At 37.0% G+C, this 19,490-nt stretch overlaps 1 protein-coding gene across 17 annotated transcripts in view; it reads left to right on the top strand.

Annotated features, from left to right (window-relative positions):
- PTPRD (protein tyrosine phosphatase receptor type D) overlaps positions 1-19,490 on the top strand; it is a 523,934-nt gene that overhangs the window by 301,935 nt on the left and 202,509 nt on the right. For all 17 annotated transcript variants that reach the window (XM_053656280.1, XM_037156783.2, XM_037156780.2 and 14 more), the window contains exons 5-6: positions 15,548-15,736; positions 19,317-19,427. In XM_053656280.1, coding sequence (XP_053512255.1) covers positions 15,548-15,736; positions 19,317-19,427 — 300 coding nt within the window. The remainder of the gene's footprint in view (positions 1-15,547; positions 15,737-19,316; positions 19,428-19,490) is intronic.

Here is a 19,490-nt window from a genome sequence, read left to right as displayed (position 1 = left end):
TCAAGTTGGTGTTCACCAAATCAGTGTTCATGCCATTCTCTCTAGGAAGCTTGCTGTAATGACCTTGGCTTTGGTTTATCATAACTTCATCATTTTTCCTAGACTCTTGTGGCAGAATGGATTGGTTTGTTTGTTTGTTCCTTGACATCTTGGAGATCAACTCTTGTTCATTGTATATTTTGGAAGAACTTATCTGCAATACTTAAATATTTGTGTCTATTATCACCTTGCTTCATAGAGAGTTAAAATTAATTTACAAAAGAATGGTAACTATTATGAGATAAAATGTTGCACTGGGGGAACAAGAAAGCATTGCAGTAAGGTAAGTTGATGTTAGGAGTGAAGTTTGAACACATGCCATGGACTTCTTTCTATGCACGTGCTAGAAGTACACCAGAGTTCTAGCCTTATATCTTCTACCAGCTCTGAAAATGAGGAAGAGTAAACCTATGACATGGATCACATGTCTGTAAAATAAGTATTTTGAGAAAACTTTTAATCCTGAAACTGAAACCAGGAAAAAAAAAAAAACGATTCACCCCTTGGTTTTTCAGAATGAAGACAGTGACCTATTGTAAAGAAATTCTCTTCTACATAATGTTTAACTCCCTTTAAATGCATAAGACAATCGCTTATTAAAGTCCCTCATTGTGACCTGGAGAGTTATACTCCAGAACAATGTAGTAAAACTAGTTTTCCAGTAAAGAGCAGAAAGTAATTCTAGTTCCTGATCATCTAACCAAAGATCCCTTTTATATTATGTGGAAGAGTAGATGAGATTACATTATTCAGCTAATTATGTGTAATAATTGCTTCTCTGGCCAAGCTGTGATAAGTTTTGTCCATCAGTTTGAGACTGAGATCCTTGCTGGTTAGAGACAAAAGCACAACTGCGCAGTTGGGTGAGTGGAGCTGCAGATTTGAACATTGATTCTTGTTAAGACCATGCATGTACATATTCTTCAGGAAGCTGAGGAAGATAGTGATACATGTTCAGACAGGCTGGGCACCCTCTGCACTGAGCTGGACTAAGGGGGCACCCATGATCTTGGCTTTAGTGCATGCAAAGTGTGTCGGGTCGCTTCTTAAACAGGGTTAGTGGGAAATCAAGGAACTACTAATCTATGCATCTGAACCTGAAAATCTTTTAAGAAATTTATAAGTGAGTATCTATATCATTCATTTAATTTAAAATAAAAAGTCTTCATAAAAATTTAACTGATTAAACACTTATAATATATGAACTTTGGTAACTTAACAAGATGATGTCTATACAAATTCAGTCACTGAAAATAATTAAACACTTCAGAATATCTACTAAAAAACACAGCTTTGACATTAGTTGATCTGCGTAACCATTTCTTCTTAAAAATTACTGTGGTTTTATAATCAGTGAAATCTATTATAGTTTACTCTGTCTATGGAGGGTCCAGCGTCATATACATATTTTATCAGAATGGCAGTTACCCTCTGAATTATCTCATGTTAAACAATACATAAATAATTTTAATGAGAAATTTTTTATTTAATGTCCACCTTTTGAAGAAGAACCCAAAAGGAAAGAGATTTAGTCATAAACACAGTAGGGACACTGGGGCCCATACACCCCTGATGCCCTCTGTCCCGGGTTCGATAGAATAACTGAAAGTGAAGTGATTAGAACGTGTCACCATATGTCTGTACAAAGCAGTAGGCTTCTTGACGGGTAGAGTTTAAGTACAAAGACAAATACTATTCTTTCTGCCAGGAAATGGATTCATATATAAAGGAAGAAATTATGTCTGGGAGTAAAAAAGAGATGAGAGCTAGCCAACGTAGTTCTGAATCTCCCACTGCAATTTTTCATCTCACAAATGACAACAGAAACTTTTAGAGATATGAAAGTAGGTGCTGGAATATTCTTAAATCTCTATCATATTAAAAATTTGTCAGGAAATTTGATATCCCAGGAAGATTTTTTTTTCCAGAATCCCACTCCCCGTGTTTCAGGAAAGTACAGTAGCCAGGCTTTAGGAGGAGTTTGTACGCATACCCGAACATCATATTGAAAAATCACCAAAAGGGAAAGATTAGCTTTCTTGAGTGATTTGGCTGCCGTTGCCCAAAAAGCAGATCTGTCAGGATTCAGACAGCTAAGTTCACGTGATACGTGGGCACAGGAGTCTACAGGTTTGCAGCCAAAGTCTTCCCAGCATGGAAGGGGGAGAGGCTGTGACAGAAAAAACTAAATTGAAAATGACTTTTTTTCAACGGGTAAACATTTTTTATTACATTTTCTGTTCCTCCGAGTTAGTTCCTGAAAACCTGTAAAATTGGGCTGCTTGATTAGAGTTTGCCACGAAACCTGTCATGTATATTTTGCAAAGCTGTATTGCACATTATTTTGTCTTTATAACAATCAAGACCTACGTAGCATGAGTTACTTTAGGGGTCAGTGGCTGAAATGCGCATTGTCCATGCCTTTTATAATGTGCACGTCACTCGGCAACCTCAAAGCCGTGATCACTGGGCAGCTGGAGCAGCCTGGGTCTTGCAGTCCATGTGCAAACTCCGCTGGTGCTGTGGGGAGGGCTGTGGGGTACGTTGGCTCCCTGTGCCAGTGAATTCAAGGCTGAGATACTATAATTGTTTCGCCTGTCAGGTTGCTGTCATTTTGTTAAGAATTAGAGATTGTATGTTTCCTAAATTTATAACAATATGTCAGTCTAATGCAACTAAATGAAAATGAACAACTCTGGGTTGTTTTCCACATGTAAGAAAAAGGTCTGTTGTGTCGCTTATGAATACCTTGTCATTGGAACCTTGTGTCTGTTTAATTGTCATGTAGCACATTTAAATGCAGCAGCCACAAGTTATCTTTAAAGAGATTTTTAATGTCTTCATAGGAGTCCAGCTCAGATGATCTCCCTTTTATTCAGGAGGCCATGGACTGTGATGCTCTTCTCTGGCTAAAGGGAAACTATTCAGCCATGCCCACTTTCTTCAGATTACAGGAATTGAGCTGGTGTTGGGGAAAATGGTTAAATCCAAAGGCATCTCCATCTTATTCTAGACTGATGCTCAGGGAACCTTGGCACATCCAGAGTCAGAGTGCTGGGCTCACATGTGTATAGACAGAGGCAGTCCTTTCTTGCATTCACGCTGAGACAAAGCACATAAGGAAGCAAAAATGCGCTAATAGTCCAACCCTTCCTTCAGTTCCTGAAGGTAAAGGTGGGTCAGTATTCACTTGGCATGTAGTTACTTTGTACTTGGTGCCATGCTGCACCCTGGGGGCAGCTGCTCTAGCAAGGCAAAGACAAACAGCGCAGCCTTCCAGAGCTCATGGCATCTGTGCTGTAGGTACCCCAAATGTATGTCATTGTTCCCTAGGGGAAGGCATGACTGGAAATATGTTACACAAATCCATCACATGGTGTTAGAAAACCAGCCTTGGTAACCCTCCCTCATTCCCTATTTTCTGAATACCTCCAGGCTCTATAAATTTGACCTGGAAGTTATTTTCAACTTTCACAGTATATACGTATATGAAGTCATCTCCATGATGTATACTTTGACTATCTATTTTACTGTTGATTATATCTCAATAAAGCTGAAATTTAAAAAAAAAATCCTCAACTCTCAACTTCTCATCTGCTTTACCACTTTCCTGGTCAGAATTTACCCTCACTTTGCCACTGGGCTAACACAGTCGTCTCCAATGGCCTCCCTGTCTCCCCGGCCCTGTTTTTTTCTGCATCAGTATATTTTTCACACTGTAGCTGAAAGGGTGTTTCTTGAAAATGACACTTTGATGAGCAACATGCCCTCCTAATACACACATTTACCTCTCCTTTTACAACTCCTCTTTACCTTATGGTTGCTTCTAGGAAATAGACCACAGTCCTTGATGTACTTCCCTCAGGCTTTGGCTAATTTTTTTTTCTGATTTGCTGAATTTATGCTACCATTAAATAAAGTCAAGGCTTTAGAGTTTTACATGTAAAGGACTGGTATCCCTTTAGCAGCAAAGGATAAGAGATTTATGCGTGTATATAATTTTGAGTGCTGATTTCAGGTATTTTTGGTAGTTTTTACTCTGCCTGGTTATTTTCTAGATGTCTGACCTCCCGGTGGGTCCCATATTAATATTTTGATATATTAAAACATACTGTATAAATTTCTACCCCATATTTTCATTGAAATAAGGCATTTTAAAAGTAAACTTATAGAAAGAGAGACTTCAAAAATTGAAAAAGAAACAAATCACAGTTATGTTTCTTTCGTATAGTTTCATAAATTGACTGCTTGTGATTCCAAAGACTTTTAAGAAAAAGTCTCATACACTGACTAATATAAGTAAGTCCCATTTGGTAATTCTTTGGTATTAAAATTTAGGTTCACTTTTGTCATATAAGAAGAAAATTATTTGTATTTAGGGGAAATTGACCTACCTCCATGGGTAATACATTCTTGAAACCTAAGTTCTGGTTAGAGGTTTATTTTCATGCTCTTGTACTTTTTTATTCTATACAGTGAAATAATTTACATATGATATTTGGTGTTTTCAGATTTGATCTTTATTATTTCTCCTGGAGAAAATTGTTATTACCTCTGTTTTCAGAATCGGTCTTCTTCCTTCCAGTAAAACAAACAACCACCAGAGTTTGCCTTTCAAACTCTGAGAAATGCTATGGGATGGATTAAAATGGTGTGATGTTCTCATCCAAAAAACTCTTTAGTCAGGTGTGAGTCACTTTGTTTCTGTGCTTGCTTCTCTTGTTCCCACTCTCATAAACAATTAAAGAACACGGGATAACAAGCATTTCATTTACTGTGTTCTGGGCTTGGGAGGAGAACTGAAAAGCTAGAGGGGAGGGTGGATTTCTCCTGAGAAATTTCAAAAGCATGTGTTAGGAACCAGTACTTAGATTCCTGAAATTATTCTGGGTCTTAAGTCGATGATATTTTAATTGTAAGGGAGCTCATCAAAACGTTCATTTTTGTCTTTTAAACTTTACCAGATGCAGAGAGAGAAAATAAGGGGTCTGTCAGTTTCACGTTTGTACGTCTCTAAACAAAAATTGTGAATGTAAATTTTTTGGAGTACCGATCTCTTTATACTTTATTTTCATGAGCTTGAGCCTTGCTCTTGATGTATTGCTTACTTTTGTTCATCATTCGGGTTTGATGATTAAATATTTGTAAGTCTTAATTTTATAAGAATTTATTTTTTTCAGATCTAACAGTTTTATGGTATTATCACCAATAGTACGAATCACTGATAGCATCTCAGAGGAAGTGCATTTGGGGGAATATTTTTTAGTCAGAACAAAAATACCTAAGTATATCCAGCTAACCAAAAGCTTTGGGAATAACTCTTGTACAACTTAGTTATTAATAAGGTAATCTAGAGATTTTTATAGTCTCATTTATTTACGATAATATAAAGTAATGACTTACAAATGATTTTAAATTTTGAAACAATCCCAGTCTTATAAGAAAAGTGGAAATTACAGTACAAAGAACTGGTTTTTCTCAGCTCTTTGAAAGAAAATGGATCACATGGTCTCCCTCAAATAGTATGTTGCCTCCGAACAGGGACATTCTCCTACCTACCTATAATGCGGTCACCCACGGCAGGAAGTAAACACTAATGCATCATAGTGTGTGATCCTCACACCACATTCGCCTCTGACCACGTTTCAGCACTTGTCCCATTGGGTTTTACCACTTGTCCCTATCAGAGTTTCTCTCCCTGTCCTCAGAGGTTCGGGATTAGACTTGGCCCTTAGTTTTCAATCTGGTATTTCTCCAGTCTTTGTTGGACATTGTTCATCTTGATCATTTTGAACATAACATGGCTGTTATTTTATAAAACTGTTCTCATTTGAGATGTTTTGCTAATGTTTACTCATGATGCTATGTAGATTAGGACCTGTGGCAGTAATATTGTCTTAGCCTGTGCAGGCTGCTGCAACAAAATACCATAGACTTAGTGGCTTATAAACAACAACAATTTATTGCTCGTAGTTCTGGAGGTTGGGAAGTCCAGGATCAAGGCACTGGCACTTTTGTTGTCTGGTGAGGGTCTGCCTCCTGACTCACAGACAACCCTCTTTCGAATGTGTCCTTTACATGGAAGGGGTGAGAGATCTCTCTGGGGCCACTTTTATAGGGACAGGAGTCCCATTCATAAGGGCTCCCTCCTCATGACCTGGTCGTCTTCCTAAGGCCCCAGTCCTATGCCCTGCCGTCACATGAGGCCCTAGGATTCACCATAAATTTGGGGACATGCACACATGTTTGCAAACACATGGGAGGCAACCACACACTGATGTTTCTCTCCCTCTCTCCTTCCCTTTCCGTCTCTCTAAAAATAAATCTTAAAAAAAAAATGACTGCATACCAATACCTATGGCAGTTCACCATATAGGCCATTCTAGTTTTTTGTTTTCTATAACATTAGATGGCTTAAATTTTTTATTCTTATTTACATTCACCATAATAGAGTGAAGCAGCCAGGATGAATGTCCTCTTGGCCCTCTTTGGCTTGAGTTCATTAGAACCACTAACTTTTAGGGGTTCTGAAAGGAGAACCCCTAAAACAGCAGAGGCAGGGCCAGCCCCAGTTCTCTTTCTGTGTTTACTGTTTTCTGCTTTTGTCTCTTTCTGAGAACATAGGAATTTAATTTTTGAACTTTAGCTTCATTGTACGTTTTTGTTTTTATTTTTTTTCTTAAAAAGTCGTATTATGATTTAAATATAAATTTATTTAAAGTTAATTTCAATATTCAAAATAAGACAAAAATTTGGATGATGTACAGAGTACCATGACACCTGCTTTTTCATAAAAATAATAGAGAGCAGGGTTTTGAAAGTGGATTATTATTGGATTTTTGTTATCTTAATGAGATTTGCATTTCTGAGGAGAGAATAAAAGCATAAGTATTCACAGTACTTAATTATTCAAGTCTGAATAGTGTTTTTAGGTAGGAGAGGGTACTTCCCCCCCACCACCTTGCATTTGTCTAATTTTGATTCACAAAGAGTGTGATCATTGGCTAAGGCAAAGCACCCATAACAAAGAGGTTTAACTGAGCTACTGCCATGCGAAATTGCATCCACCACATTCACACAAGTGGTAGCGAAATCTAACTGGATTTGTGTTCTGCTGTGTGGACATTACTTCCTGGTTGGTGGTGTAATTTGCATACATTGCTTCTAAACAAGTCTGCTTCATTCCGTGCCAAGGGTGCCTCCTCAACATGTGAAGAATATTTCAGAAAATATAGCTTCGCTCTGGAATACTCCGTGGTTATCTAGTTAGTATGCAGAATATTTAGTAGCTGCTAATGAAGCTCCTATCAGTGTGTCAATTTCCAATTTTCTATTCTTGCATGGCATATAATTCTAGGAGGAATCTTCGGAGACTCTTGTACCCAGTAACTGCCCTTAAGAGACACCTAATTCCATTCTGAACTAAAAGCTCCTCTGATTGATGGATGGCCATATTAACCCGAGCGTACTGTCTGTACCTAATAACGTATGAAGAGGATCTGGGACTAAAAAGTCATTGTGTCTGGTTCATAATTACTTTTTGGCGGCCAGATTTTTTATTTATTAAATATGCCATTTAAAATATCATTTATTAACAGTTTTCTCCTGTGTTAGATATTTTCCTTCTAACTTTGAGTAGCCTTCGACTTAAAATTAGAAACTACTTTATATATACTTTTTTCAATTTTACAAATAGGAATATCATTTTGGTAATAGCCCAGAGACAAACTTTGCCAGAAAACACTGATTTAGCTTTTATTTCTTTTTATTCTTCTGTTAAGTCCTTTAAGTCATTCACTTGCAGGGACATTGATTTTGAATAATATGGTCATGATGTCAAAACAGTACAATGACACCCTGCTGCCATCTGGAATGGTGAAAATAAGGGCTTTACTTACACTGTTTTCTTTAAGGAAAGACTGACACATGTTCTCCATTCCCACTCCCCCTTCAGGGACTCTATTCTGGAAAGAAATGGCCCTTGATTATACTTTGATAGTGCGGTTTATTCTTAAAGATAATGTCTTGAAAACTCATTTGCTCATCAGCAAAGCAGTATATTCCAACCAGCAGCCCCTTGGCCATCTGCCTCTGAGACACTGATCTGTCTTTTTATTTTTATTTTTTTATTTTATTTTTTAAATTTAGTTTTAAATTATTTTTCAACTACAGTATTCTTTCTTTTACTCCCTTCCCATCCCAGCCTTACTCCCGGCTCTTTGCGGTAGTCATTGCTGGTCCTACCCCTGTGTGGGCTAAGGTCATAGAGTTCATATACTGAGTCTACTTGTGTCTCCTGCTCTGGTCTGTGTGCTCTATTTTGATGTCTGCTCAAAGCAGAAGCACCGCCATTTATAGTCCTTCCTAGATAAGTAATTAGAAATCACAGAAGGTTAAAAACATAAATATAGCGCTGAACTTGAATTTCCTAGGGAAATTATTTGATATTTTGCATCCTTTTACACCCTCTCTTTTCACACCCTCTCTTTTCACACATTTTTCACCCACATTTGATTGGTTAGCACACGTGGTAGAATTCTGTCTCTACCCGGAACCAACTCTAAACAAATGAGCCCATTGATATGTATCAGACATTGGATTTTTTAAATATAGAAGTGTTTTAAAATTATTATTATCTCCATGGAACTTTAGTCTCGAGTTCTTCCAACTTAAAATATAAAAAAATTAATTAAATGCTCAAATTATTTTTGTTGTGCCTTCTATTATGGGTTGACTTCAATTAAGAGTTCTATTTATTCAGGCCCTGGGTGGGTAGCTCAGTTGGTTAGAACGTCATCCTGATACATCAAGATTGCAGGTTCAGTCCCCGGTCAGGGCACATAAGTGAATCAACCAATGAATGCATAATAAGTGGAACAATAAATCAGTGTTTTTCTCTCTCCAATGAATAAATAAAGTGTTATTCAAAGGACAGCCACTGGAGTAGAGGAAACATGATGAAATAAACATACAACAAATCTGGTGTTAAAAGATTTTTTTTATTTTTGCTATATGTGTGACCTAAAACAAATACTTAATTTTGCTGAGTCTGTTTTCCATCTGCAGAAAGCTATAATTTTTACAGAAAATGATGCCACCCTCACCTACCTCTCAAGGAACCCTCATAAGGCCCAAATGCTTTACTGTTTTCAGTCATTTGCAACAAAGCTCTTCTGTTCCAAATATTTAGAGCTATTTTCAAAGTTCACTTTTGGAAACAAGTCACATGACAATATAGATATACTTTTTATGCTGTAGATCAATCAAAATGCCTAAAAACCTTGTTCGGAGAGAGAAATGAGGACATTTGTGAGCTCTGAAGAGGTTACTTGACAAGAGACTACCCTTTAAATTCACTTGCATGTTTAGATAATCCCTGTTTTTTATTACTTGCATACAGTATTTTCCCATTTGCAGTTTATTGCTGCGGCTTTTGTTATACCATGCCTTAGAGTCATATGCCTCTATTCTATTTAAATCTATTGTGGGAGCTTGGGATGGAATAAGTAAATACCTCACTGGATGCCAGGCACTAGTGCCAGGCACATTTTAATTCATTGCCTCATTCAGTCCTCCTGTCTGTGAGCCGGGTACTATTCTCACTCACTAAGAATCCAGTTACCATGCAGATTCAATTCATCACAACCTGAAGATTCTCCAGATTACTTCGTACCCAGCGTATGGCCCAGGGCTGGCACAAGAGAGTTCTTCAATAAATATCTATAGAACCAGCGGTACCATTTATTCACTGTCCCGTAGATGTTTAAAAGTAATAGTTTAAAGGCTCTTTTTCTTTTAACATAATGAAATTTTCATAAACATAAAAATACTATATAATTTAACCATCTTTAGACCTATATATTTAAGTTTTTTAGGAAAATTTTCACATTTTACTAGATATAAAACACACTGACTCTTTGTTGCATAGATTAGTACTGTTCCTCCAAAAGCACAATATATTATTGCCTTTTAGTATATTTAGAAGGTCTAACACTTTTATTTAAGAAAATATTCTTCATATCATCCACCTAACATTTTGACTTTTTTATGTTAAAGAAAATTTCCCTTAGTCCCTTCATCCTTAAGAAAACAAAGAAACAAACCTTTTCTGCTTTCATTAGGTTACATAGCAAATACCTAAAGCTTTAAGATATCCAGCCACTGAAAAATCTTTGCTCCTGTCAGTGAGAGAAGACCCAGAGTGTTTGCCTCAGTATGTAACTGAGTGATTCATTTGGGTTCAGACATGGAGAATTCCATCACAGTATTCTAAAGATGGGGTAGCAGAGAATAGATCCATATTCTATTGTGTTCTTTTCAATTTCATTGTGCTTTCATGTCAGGTTTTCATTATGTGGTTGCATTTTTGACTTGCAGGAACTTAAAACCAATGTATCAGAGAAGCCTTCCTGTAAAGTAAGAAAGGCAGAAACTGAATTTTACGTTTTTAGTGTAGCATCTGCACCAAATTAAAGAAGGAACCAAGTATAAATCATATATCTCAATTGATGAAAACTGTCATCTAGTTAAATAAAGCATAGGAGTATAAAAATAAAGAAAATGGTTATTAACACCTATTTTTGTAAGACTGTAAGTCTAATACTTAAAGACACTTTTTAAAAATGGAAAGAGGTTATATGATAGCTTTTGCCTCTTAGACTTACATTCAAATTGGAGAGGCCAAATTTCTAGCCATAAAACAAAGAATGATTAACTGTTTAAATTAGTGGCATTAAATAAGCACAGTAGGAGCTGAAAGATGACATATGCGTGAGCACTGAAATGTTCGCCATGATTCCCTTTACGTGTCTCATTGCAGGTGTGTGAACACTCTGGTGGTTAGAAAGTAAATAACATAGAGCCCCCCCGCCTTCCATGGGTTTATGCATTCAAGTGTACTCATGGACTGTAATAGAGATTTATAAAGAACATAAGGTGAGAACTTTTAAAGAGGAGCCACTGTGAACTGTTTGATAGAAAAGTGATCGAAAGGAATAAGTTTTCTAAGGGGAGGGGAGAATAAACAGCTCATTCTTTCTCTAGATTCTGATTTTGCTTTATTGTCTGTCAGTTTGGTGTGAGAATGGCAGCTCTCTATATTGTCACTAATATCTACATGATCAGGTCTACTTGCCAGATCTTTTTTGCTGCTTTTTAGAAATGCATGCTCTTGATGTAATTGACATGATTCTTCAAAAAAATTTTTGCTGTAAATCTGAAAAATTGAGGGTGTGGGACAATGACAAACAGTTCTTAATAGAAAACTTCTATGGGTCATTTGGGAGCAGAGGCAAAGCTACCACCCTGGTTGTATTCACTTGGAGTCCTAGCAAGATTAGGCAGGAAGAACTTGGGGCCACCTTGGAAGGAGGCCTTAGCCAGCAGTTTAATTTTATAGTGTCTTATCACACAAGTGAGGTCCGGGGTTTACACAATTGGAGTGGAAGCGAAAGCATCATTAAATTGTTTATGGATGAACAATGAAATTAGTTTTACTGAAAAAACTATGTAAAAGCTATTGATCGTTCACGGATATCTAAAGCATGACTCCCGACAAAACCATGTCAGACTATTTCCCCAAACATTCAAGTCCTAGATAGGTCAGAGGTCATTCCCGGAAGTTCTACAGCAATAGGATGTTAACTCTGGAAAACGCTGACATTCATTTTTTTCTTTCTTTAATGGAATTGTACATTTCATATCAGCACATTTCATGAAGACACCAAACAGATTTAAAGAATGCGCTATATTTCCAGGCATATTATAGCTGCCATTCCAAACAAAATATGTATGACTTCTATGATTCACTAAGCACAAGTATGTAGTAATATGCCCTTTAATGGCCTCTCAAAATGACAGACCAAATGGCTTTGTGAAGGTCAAGTCTGATTTAAATTGTTGATGAATTAATAGCTAATTCTGCATGATTGAATATTAATATGGAACAGTGATAAGTAAGGCACTTTAAAGCTTAATGAGCACATTAATGAATAGGACAAAATGTTTTTTCTCACCTCATGTACAAGTTTAAAGCTACTAACATATTGATAATTTGTTAATTTTTGATAGCTACTTTTTCCTATAAAAGCTTATATGGTTAAGGTATAAAGGGTATTGCTTCCCCCCCCCAAGACCCCAGTACCAAACATTTGATGAGCTATCAAAATTGATATCATCAAATGGCCTAGGCAGTTTTATATAAATCACTAATAAATGTAGAGGGTGAAAGAAAAAAGCAATTAACATCTTCTAAACTATACCCACCGAGATAAGCATTCCAATTAGATATTTCATTATTTCCACAGTTTGTTTTATGTTGAATACTGAGTTTTATTGCCAAATACCTGACAGTCAAATTGGAAAGAAGCCACAACTGTCAACATGTAACTGCCCCAGCTATTTGAATCTGTTACAAGTGTGATGTTTCTCATGAAAATTTAATGAAGAAAGTTCATTCAAAGAGGTTCTGTGCAAAGGGGGAAGGATAGAATTTAATTACCCTTATTAAAAATAAGAAAGCAGTGCTTTTTACATTCTCTGTCTGATTAGTATGCAAGAAAGATTATCTTTGTTGTGCACTTGTGTATATGAAAAGGGGCTCTGGAGTGTTCTTTATGAGCCAGGAAGGGAAAGAAAGGGCATGCAGTTGTATTAGCCTGCTTTCCATAGGGCACAAGTCAATTTTGTCAGCTCTCCCCAAGTGAGGACTTCATCACTTATAAGTGGTTATTAATTCTAGATTTTTTTGGTAAGTCTTTAGTAAGTGGCTTACCTTACTTAAGTCTTTGACACTTGCCATCGATGGGCATAGAATATTGGCGTGGTTCTTTAGAGACATGAATGGGGAGGGGAAAAGCGATGACTGGTAGAGCCATGCCGCTGCATGCTAATGGGACTGGTAGCTAGCGAACCACCAAGGGGTGGTACGAGGCCCTGGGAAATACAGAGACAGCTCTGGAACCCCAACCTGACTCTTATTGACCTAAGTTGGTTGTTTTAAATATGAAAAATTACAACAAAATCTAAGAACTTTCTTAGAAACTCCTTGGGAAGTGACTAAGGTAGTGGAGTTGACTTCGGAACACTTGAGGTATAGAAAAATAATTATTTTTATCCTTTGAATCATTTTGTGTCAGTAGCTGCCAAGTAAGATGTTTAATGGTATAATGTGTGTGGTACAACAGCTATTGATTGTTCTGCTTTTTTTTTCCCCAAAAAAAAACTGCTGTAGATGTAAAAACATTGACAAAACCTTTAAAGCTATAAAGAATAGCTTGATGAAATTGTGGAATAGGTTAAAATGAGCTTAGCCTAATTTGAAAAATACTCTTTATTCAATTTGTGAGTTTCAGCATTCCCTTGGGGCCCTGAAAAATCACCTTGAGATTTCATTCTTAACCACTGTTTCTGACACTTGGGCGCTGTAGACCTCTGCTTAGCTGACAGTGTGTAAGAACTCAAACAAATAAAGTGTATTACTGCATCCTCAGCCCTGTCTTTCAAATTTAGTAAAATGTAGCTCTTTGAAGTTAACTAGTTTTATAAATATTTTAATCTCTAGCCTTGACTAGCTGGTGGGATAATAACATATTCTCTAGGGAATTCAGCTATCAACCCAGACTGCCTCAGCTACTTCTTTGGTTCATCATAAATCTCCGTTTGTGAAAGCCAGAGTCCCCACTTTTTCCTATGAGACCCTCAACTTTCTTTTACAATAACGTGGACTGGGTGTTCAGGGCACCTTTTCTTTCTTGGGAGCTTTTCTCTTTGGTAGTATTTTGACATTCTTTCACTATTCACACTAAAAAATTTCTCTATTCCTTAACTATTTTTCTGATCAACTCTCTACCAGAAGTACTTTGCTACTATGTATAGTAGAGAAACTTCTCTTAATCATTGGGATGTACTCATTCTTAGACTTGGAAATACTGGAGGTTCTCCTACAGTCAGACAATCCAGACCAGTTTGACTGATATGGATGAGACTAGAATAACTCGTGTAGAGGGATAAACCGATACAAATTTAAAAGTGCAAGACAGATGTAGGTCCTCACTGCTGTGGTGGCTCTGAAGAGGAAAAGATGAAATGCATTTCAGAGAGTTTCAACAGGCTTTTCTAGAGAAGGTGATTTTTGGCTGCGGGAGATGGTGAAAATTTCAGTGTGGGCATAAAAAACTTTCTAGGAGAGAAATCGGGACCTGATTTAAAAGAACGTTGCTGGTCAGATTTAGGAAATTGAGTTTACCCCCAAGGTATAGACAGGGGGTGAAGAACACATCGGTTTGACTGAACACAGTGGACCCCTAGAAATTCTAATTCACTCAGATTTGAACAAGACTCACAGGGCCACAACAGAAATTGTACAAGGCATTCAAGGAGAAGTCATGCGTCACATCTGATGATTTCTAATGTTCTATTCACTGGTGTTTGTGCTTTTGAGTCATTTTGGAATTGCAGCTCATGAAAATTCATCAGAAATCACCAGGGATTGTTGATTAAATTAACATCAGGCTTAATTGGAAGTCAAAATGTTTCAAAATGGTCTTCAAACAAACAGCTGAGTTGTAATTTAGAAATTATCACCAATATAACTTAAGTGTTTGAATAGAATATCTTTGAAAAGAATATCTTTCTTTTTGAATAGAATATCTTTCTTTTTTTATTTAACCTTTTTGTATTTTTTTCTGTTACCATTTAGTGCCCTTATACCTCTTTCGAATGCTGGCTGGAAGAGTTAGCTGTGTGGGTCATGCTTGGGGGGTTTGGAGGACTTTATTTTCTCAAGATCTAAGATCTGGGACAATCTTGATGTGAGATATGGAGAAGTGAACTGCAGATGAGTCGAAGTTTCAAAATTTAGAAACTTCAACTTTTGAATGACCAAAAATAATACAGACCTTTTGAATGGGGGAAAGTGTTTTCTTACAGTAAGGTGTTGCTTTTGAGTTGCTTTTGTTTTTTTCCTTTGGAAATGGAAGCTCTCAGATAATTTTCTGATTAAAATCTCTTACAAAAGAATTCATTTAGGTTGACTATCACGCTTATGAAAGAATATGCATAGTTTTACTTAAAAGTTACTAAAAATAGTAGAATTGAACACACATAGGTTAGCCCAGCTAACCTGTTTGCTCTTCATCTACCTGCTAAGCTAGGATCCCAGGATTTTTCCTCATGAAAAGTTTCCTGTCTTAATACTATGCTTGTGATGATCCCATCTTCCTGGTCAGCTCAGCTCATCCCTACAGGCCTTATGAATCTTTTCAGCATGGTCTTTATCACACGTGTCCACGTTCTTTGCTAGGCTGTTGGTCTCTTACACTGTGTACTCTTCCGGCCAGGAGCAACACTGTGACTCTATCCTAGTCTAATAATGCCATGCTGCTTGGTTTGTATCAGCTTTTCATGAAATATTTTATATAGTAAAGTAAAAAAGATCAATGGGCAATATCTCTTTAATCTTGGGCATCTGACTTGTTACCATAACAATGTGTCACCTTTTGTCTTGCAGAGGATCAAATTCCCAGGGGCTTCCCTACCATTGACATGGGCCCACAGTTGAAGGTGGTGGAGCGTACACGCACCGCCACCATGCTTTGTGCAGCCAGTGGGAATCCGGATCCAGAAATCACCTGGTTTAAAGATTTCTTACCTGTCGACACAAGCAACAACAATGGCCGTATTAAGCAGTTACGATCAGGTAGGGTCTGGTTACTGTTTCCACTAACTCCTAGTGATTCTTTTTTTTTAGCTTTCTCTCCCTTTACTTTTTTTTACTTAATTCTATTTATTTTTAATTTTTAGGTATTGATTTTTCTCCCTCTTCTCTTTCTCTGTTACTTAATGTGTCGTCCATGTTTGTGATGTCATAGCCTATTTCAGAGTCTGTCTTTCTCCTCCTTGTGTGTTTTGCAGCTTCTGTTTAATCCACATTGCTCACTGCTGTGACTGTATTTTTGACAATTTTTTTAATTTACTGCTTTTCCGCAGTATTTGATGGATCCATTTTTCTCTTTCTTTCGTCTTTCACTGTTTTTTTTTAAACAAATTTATTTCAACATTGGACTTCATTCAGAACTTGCAAGGAGTTCCAATGGTTATATCCATTAAAAACCAAAATGTTCATATGAAACACTAAAATGATTCAATTTTATTAACGTGTGTTTTCTCTGTTGTTTCTACATTTGAACTCATCAAAATACCAAAGTTTAGTAAGTTTGTTCACATCTACTTTCTTTTCACTAATACATAAAACACAGAAATGTTATCTCACGAGTAACCAGATGTGTTTTTTTTAGTCTTTTACAAAGTACCAATGAAAGGAGGGGATTTTTAAAATTAATGTTGTTGTTATTATATTATGGTGAGTGAGCACGTGTACACACGAGCCACAGTGGTGTGCGCGCACACGGAAAATCTGTGAACCCTCCCGTGACTGGATCTACAGAAGTCTGCTTTGGTGTAGACTCCAGCTTTTGCCGCTTTCTCTCTCTCTTTCTCCCTGTTGCCTTTTTCTCCCTCTCCCATCCCCATCTCCAGTTTATTCCTTTGCTCTCTTTAGATTAAAGGTAGAGGTAATCTAAATTTCTTAAATTTTAGAGCCTGTCCCTAGGTAATATCACAGGGACATTTACTAATAAACGGTTTACTTTGACAATGGTAGTAATATTGATATAGAATTCTAAGCTGTTTAACTGCCTGTCTTCCCAGAATTCTCAGCTTTTGACCTGTCCTGTGATGTTAAAGCGTCTTGTTAACTGCCTCTTTTTGCTTGTTGTCAGCAGAATTGTGTAGATTAGCATTCTGTTGTTGTAAATAAAGAATTAATTATTCACATGTAACATAGATGATTTAATATATAAAGCTTTAACTCTGAAAAATTTGTACCAAATTATAAGGAATATAATAATATTTTTATGCTGTCTTTCTTCTCTCCGTATTTAAATCTCCAGAATCTATTGGTAAGTGCTTAGTTCTGAAGCGCACTTCACCCCCACTAATTTCCATATTCAGACTATATTATATTATTATTATTAATAATAAAATGCATGGCATGCATTTTACTAACTGTCAGTGTAGACACCAGACCTCCAGAGTGGCACGCACACACCCACAGAACTGTTTGCGTGAGAACACTGTGTAGAAAAATAACAGAGGACACAAGTTAGAGCACACAAGTGTAGCATAGTAAGCGGTATACGATGTCCAATCAAGTGTTCATATTTAGTCTTTAACATTTCCTGTGACAGTATATATATACATGTATATCTATATATATACTTAAGTAGACTAGCCAGTATTTCCTCAATTGTCTTTGAAAACTATTGTTTAGTCCATTTTATTTTTTTTGAGACTCCGAGGCATATAAGACAAATTCTAACCCGATATGACCCCAGACCTAAGAACCCAGTTGCTGCTCTGAGAAAGGCAATGCTGCCTGTTTTGGTCTTTGCCCTTGGTGGTGTAATGCAACTTGCTTTTATGGTCTAATAATACTATCTAATATATTCCTGTTTTACCGATAGAGTAATTCAAGTTTCTTTTAAGACCTTATTTAATTCTGTAAATCTAATTTAATTCTTCTCCCCAGCCCTAGCCTCCTTCTTCTCGTACTAATGCTTCTTCTTTCTAATCTTATTTGCATTCATATTATCCACCCAGGTGGTACACCAATAAGAGGTAAGAGTGCTGAACTAACGTTCACAGAATGATCTTACTCATTCTTTCTGTCCTCTCATCACCGTCATCTCTGTCTTGTTTTCAGAACCATTCTGATAATGTCCATCAACTTTATTTTGTTTTCTCTGTACTGTTCGGTTATGATTGGTGACTCTCATATTGTGGATTTTCCGTTTCTTTTTCTTTTTCCCTTTGTTTTGTTCATTTCTTTCTTTATGAAAATGATTATTTCAGTTGTGATATGCTTCAAAGAAAGCATATCCAGGTCTTGAGACCACAGACCAGTCACAGCGTACCATCTGTCCCTCTTTTTTTCCTTTTCTTCTTCCTTTTTCCTTCTTTTTTCTTCTTTTTTTTCTTCTTTTTTCTCTTTTTTTTTTTTTTTTGTCCAACTGGAGAAAAAAAAAGATCATTTTTTTTCTTCCTTAGCTGTTCTTGTTCTGGACCAAAGCCAAGATGGTCTGGAGAACAGTGCCAGACATGCAGAAGACAGCCTGGAACGCCTGCTTTTTGTCTTTATCTTTCAAAAGGTTTTTGCTTTTGTTCTTCAATTGTTTTTTCTCTTACTGTCTTAAAAGTCAAAGAATGACTCCCCTTTCCACCTGCTCCCACTCGCCTACAACCTGACAGCAATGCTTTTGTCCCCCACTTCTTTTTTTCTTGGATTACTCGCCTCTGGATTTTTGGATCTTCTGTCCTTCAGGCTATGGAAACAAAAGGTGCTCAGTATTCTTGGTGGTATGTTGTGTTGCTGGTTTTTCATACTTTGACTCGGTGTTCGTTTCTTGTATAATTCTTGTTTTGCATTTTTCTTGGGGTTTTGTGACACCACACTGCTAATCCCACTGGTGGATTTTGACGGGTGTCTTAGGGGATCCGTCTGGAGGCCCTGGAGCCACGGCTGGCTGGCTCGACCTCGCTCGCACAGGCCTTGCTTTTTAACTTTTTACAAACCTTCTAATTCAACTGCTCTTTGTTTTTCAGCAAACGTAATCAATGATTGTAAGTTGTGGCAAACTGTCTTTCTTTTCTTAAAAATCTGCATGTCTTAAGGGAGTTTTGTTTCTTTAAGTAATATTTTCATGATATATAATGACTAATTTTACATTTTTTTGCTTTGTGCAGCCTTTTTGTGTTCGCTGCGTATTTTTGGCTTTCTTCAGCGGAAGACTTTCTTGAACACCCGGCCTGGTTTTTTTGAGCAGACCTATCTTTTGCGCCACTTTTGATACCAAAATGAAACAAAACAAAACCAAAAATTAATCTTTTGTTTTATTTAAAAGCCATACTTCCTTGAAGCAGTCTCACCCATCTCCATTTTATTAGTCTAGGAAATAAGAGTGTTTAATTATGACTAGAATTCTTGCTTGGGAAAAGAGATATTGTTTTCTTATGCTAGCATTGATGATGTAAAAAAAATAATCTCTATATGTTTTTCTCATCACATCATTTTCTGTCTGTGCACCTTAGCAAGAGATTGAATCGACGTTGAGCGGACCTTCGCTTTGCAGGGCTTTTCATATTGTTAAGAGGTTTAGTTTTCTGGCCTGAGAAAGCCTTCTCTGACCATCTCTTTGGCAATATATTTTATATCCATACAGGCGCCCTTCAGATCGAACAGAGTGAAGAATCTGACCAAGGAAAATATGAGTGTGTTGCCACCAACAGCGCGGGCACTCGCTATTCTGCCCCTGCCAATTTATATGTCAGAGGTAGGAACGTCATAACCCTGGCACCGCCTCTTCATTCAGGTTCAGGGGGAGTCGAGACACCCA

The sequence above is a fragment of the Artibeus jamaicensis genome, unplaced genomic scaffold, assembly GCF_021234435.1.
Source record: "Artibeus jamaicensis isolate MK-2021 breed Jamaican fruit bat unplaced genomic scaffold, CSHL_Jam_final scaffold_1964, whole genome shotgun sequence".
NCBI lineage: Eukaryota > Metazoa > Chordata > Mammalia > Chiroptera > Phyllostomidae > Artibeus > Artibeus jamaicensis.
Note: the sequence above shows the minus strand (reverse complement) of the source record. Positions and strands in the feature narration are given on the sequence as shown.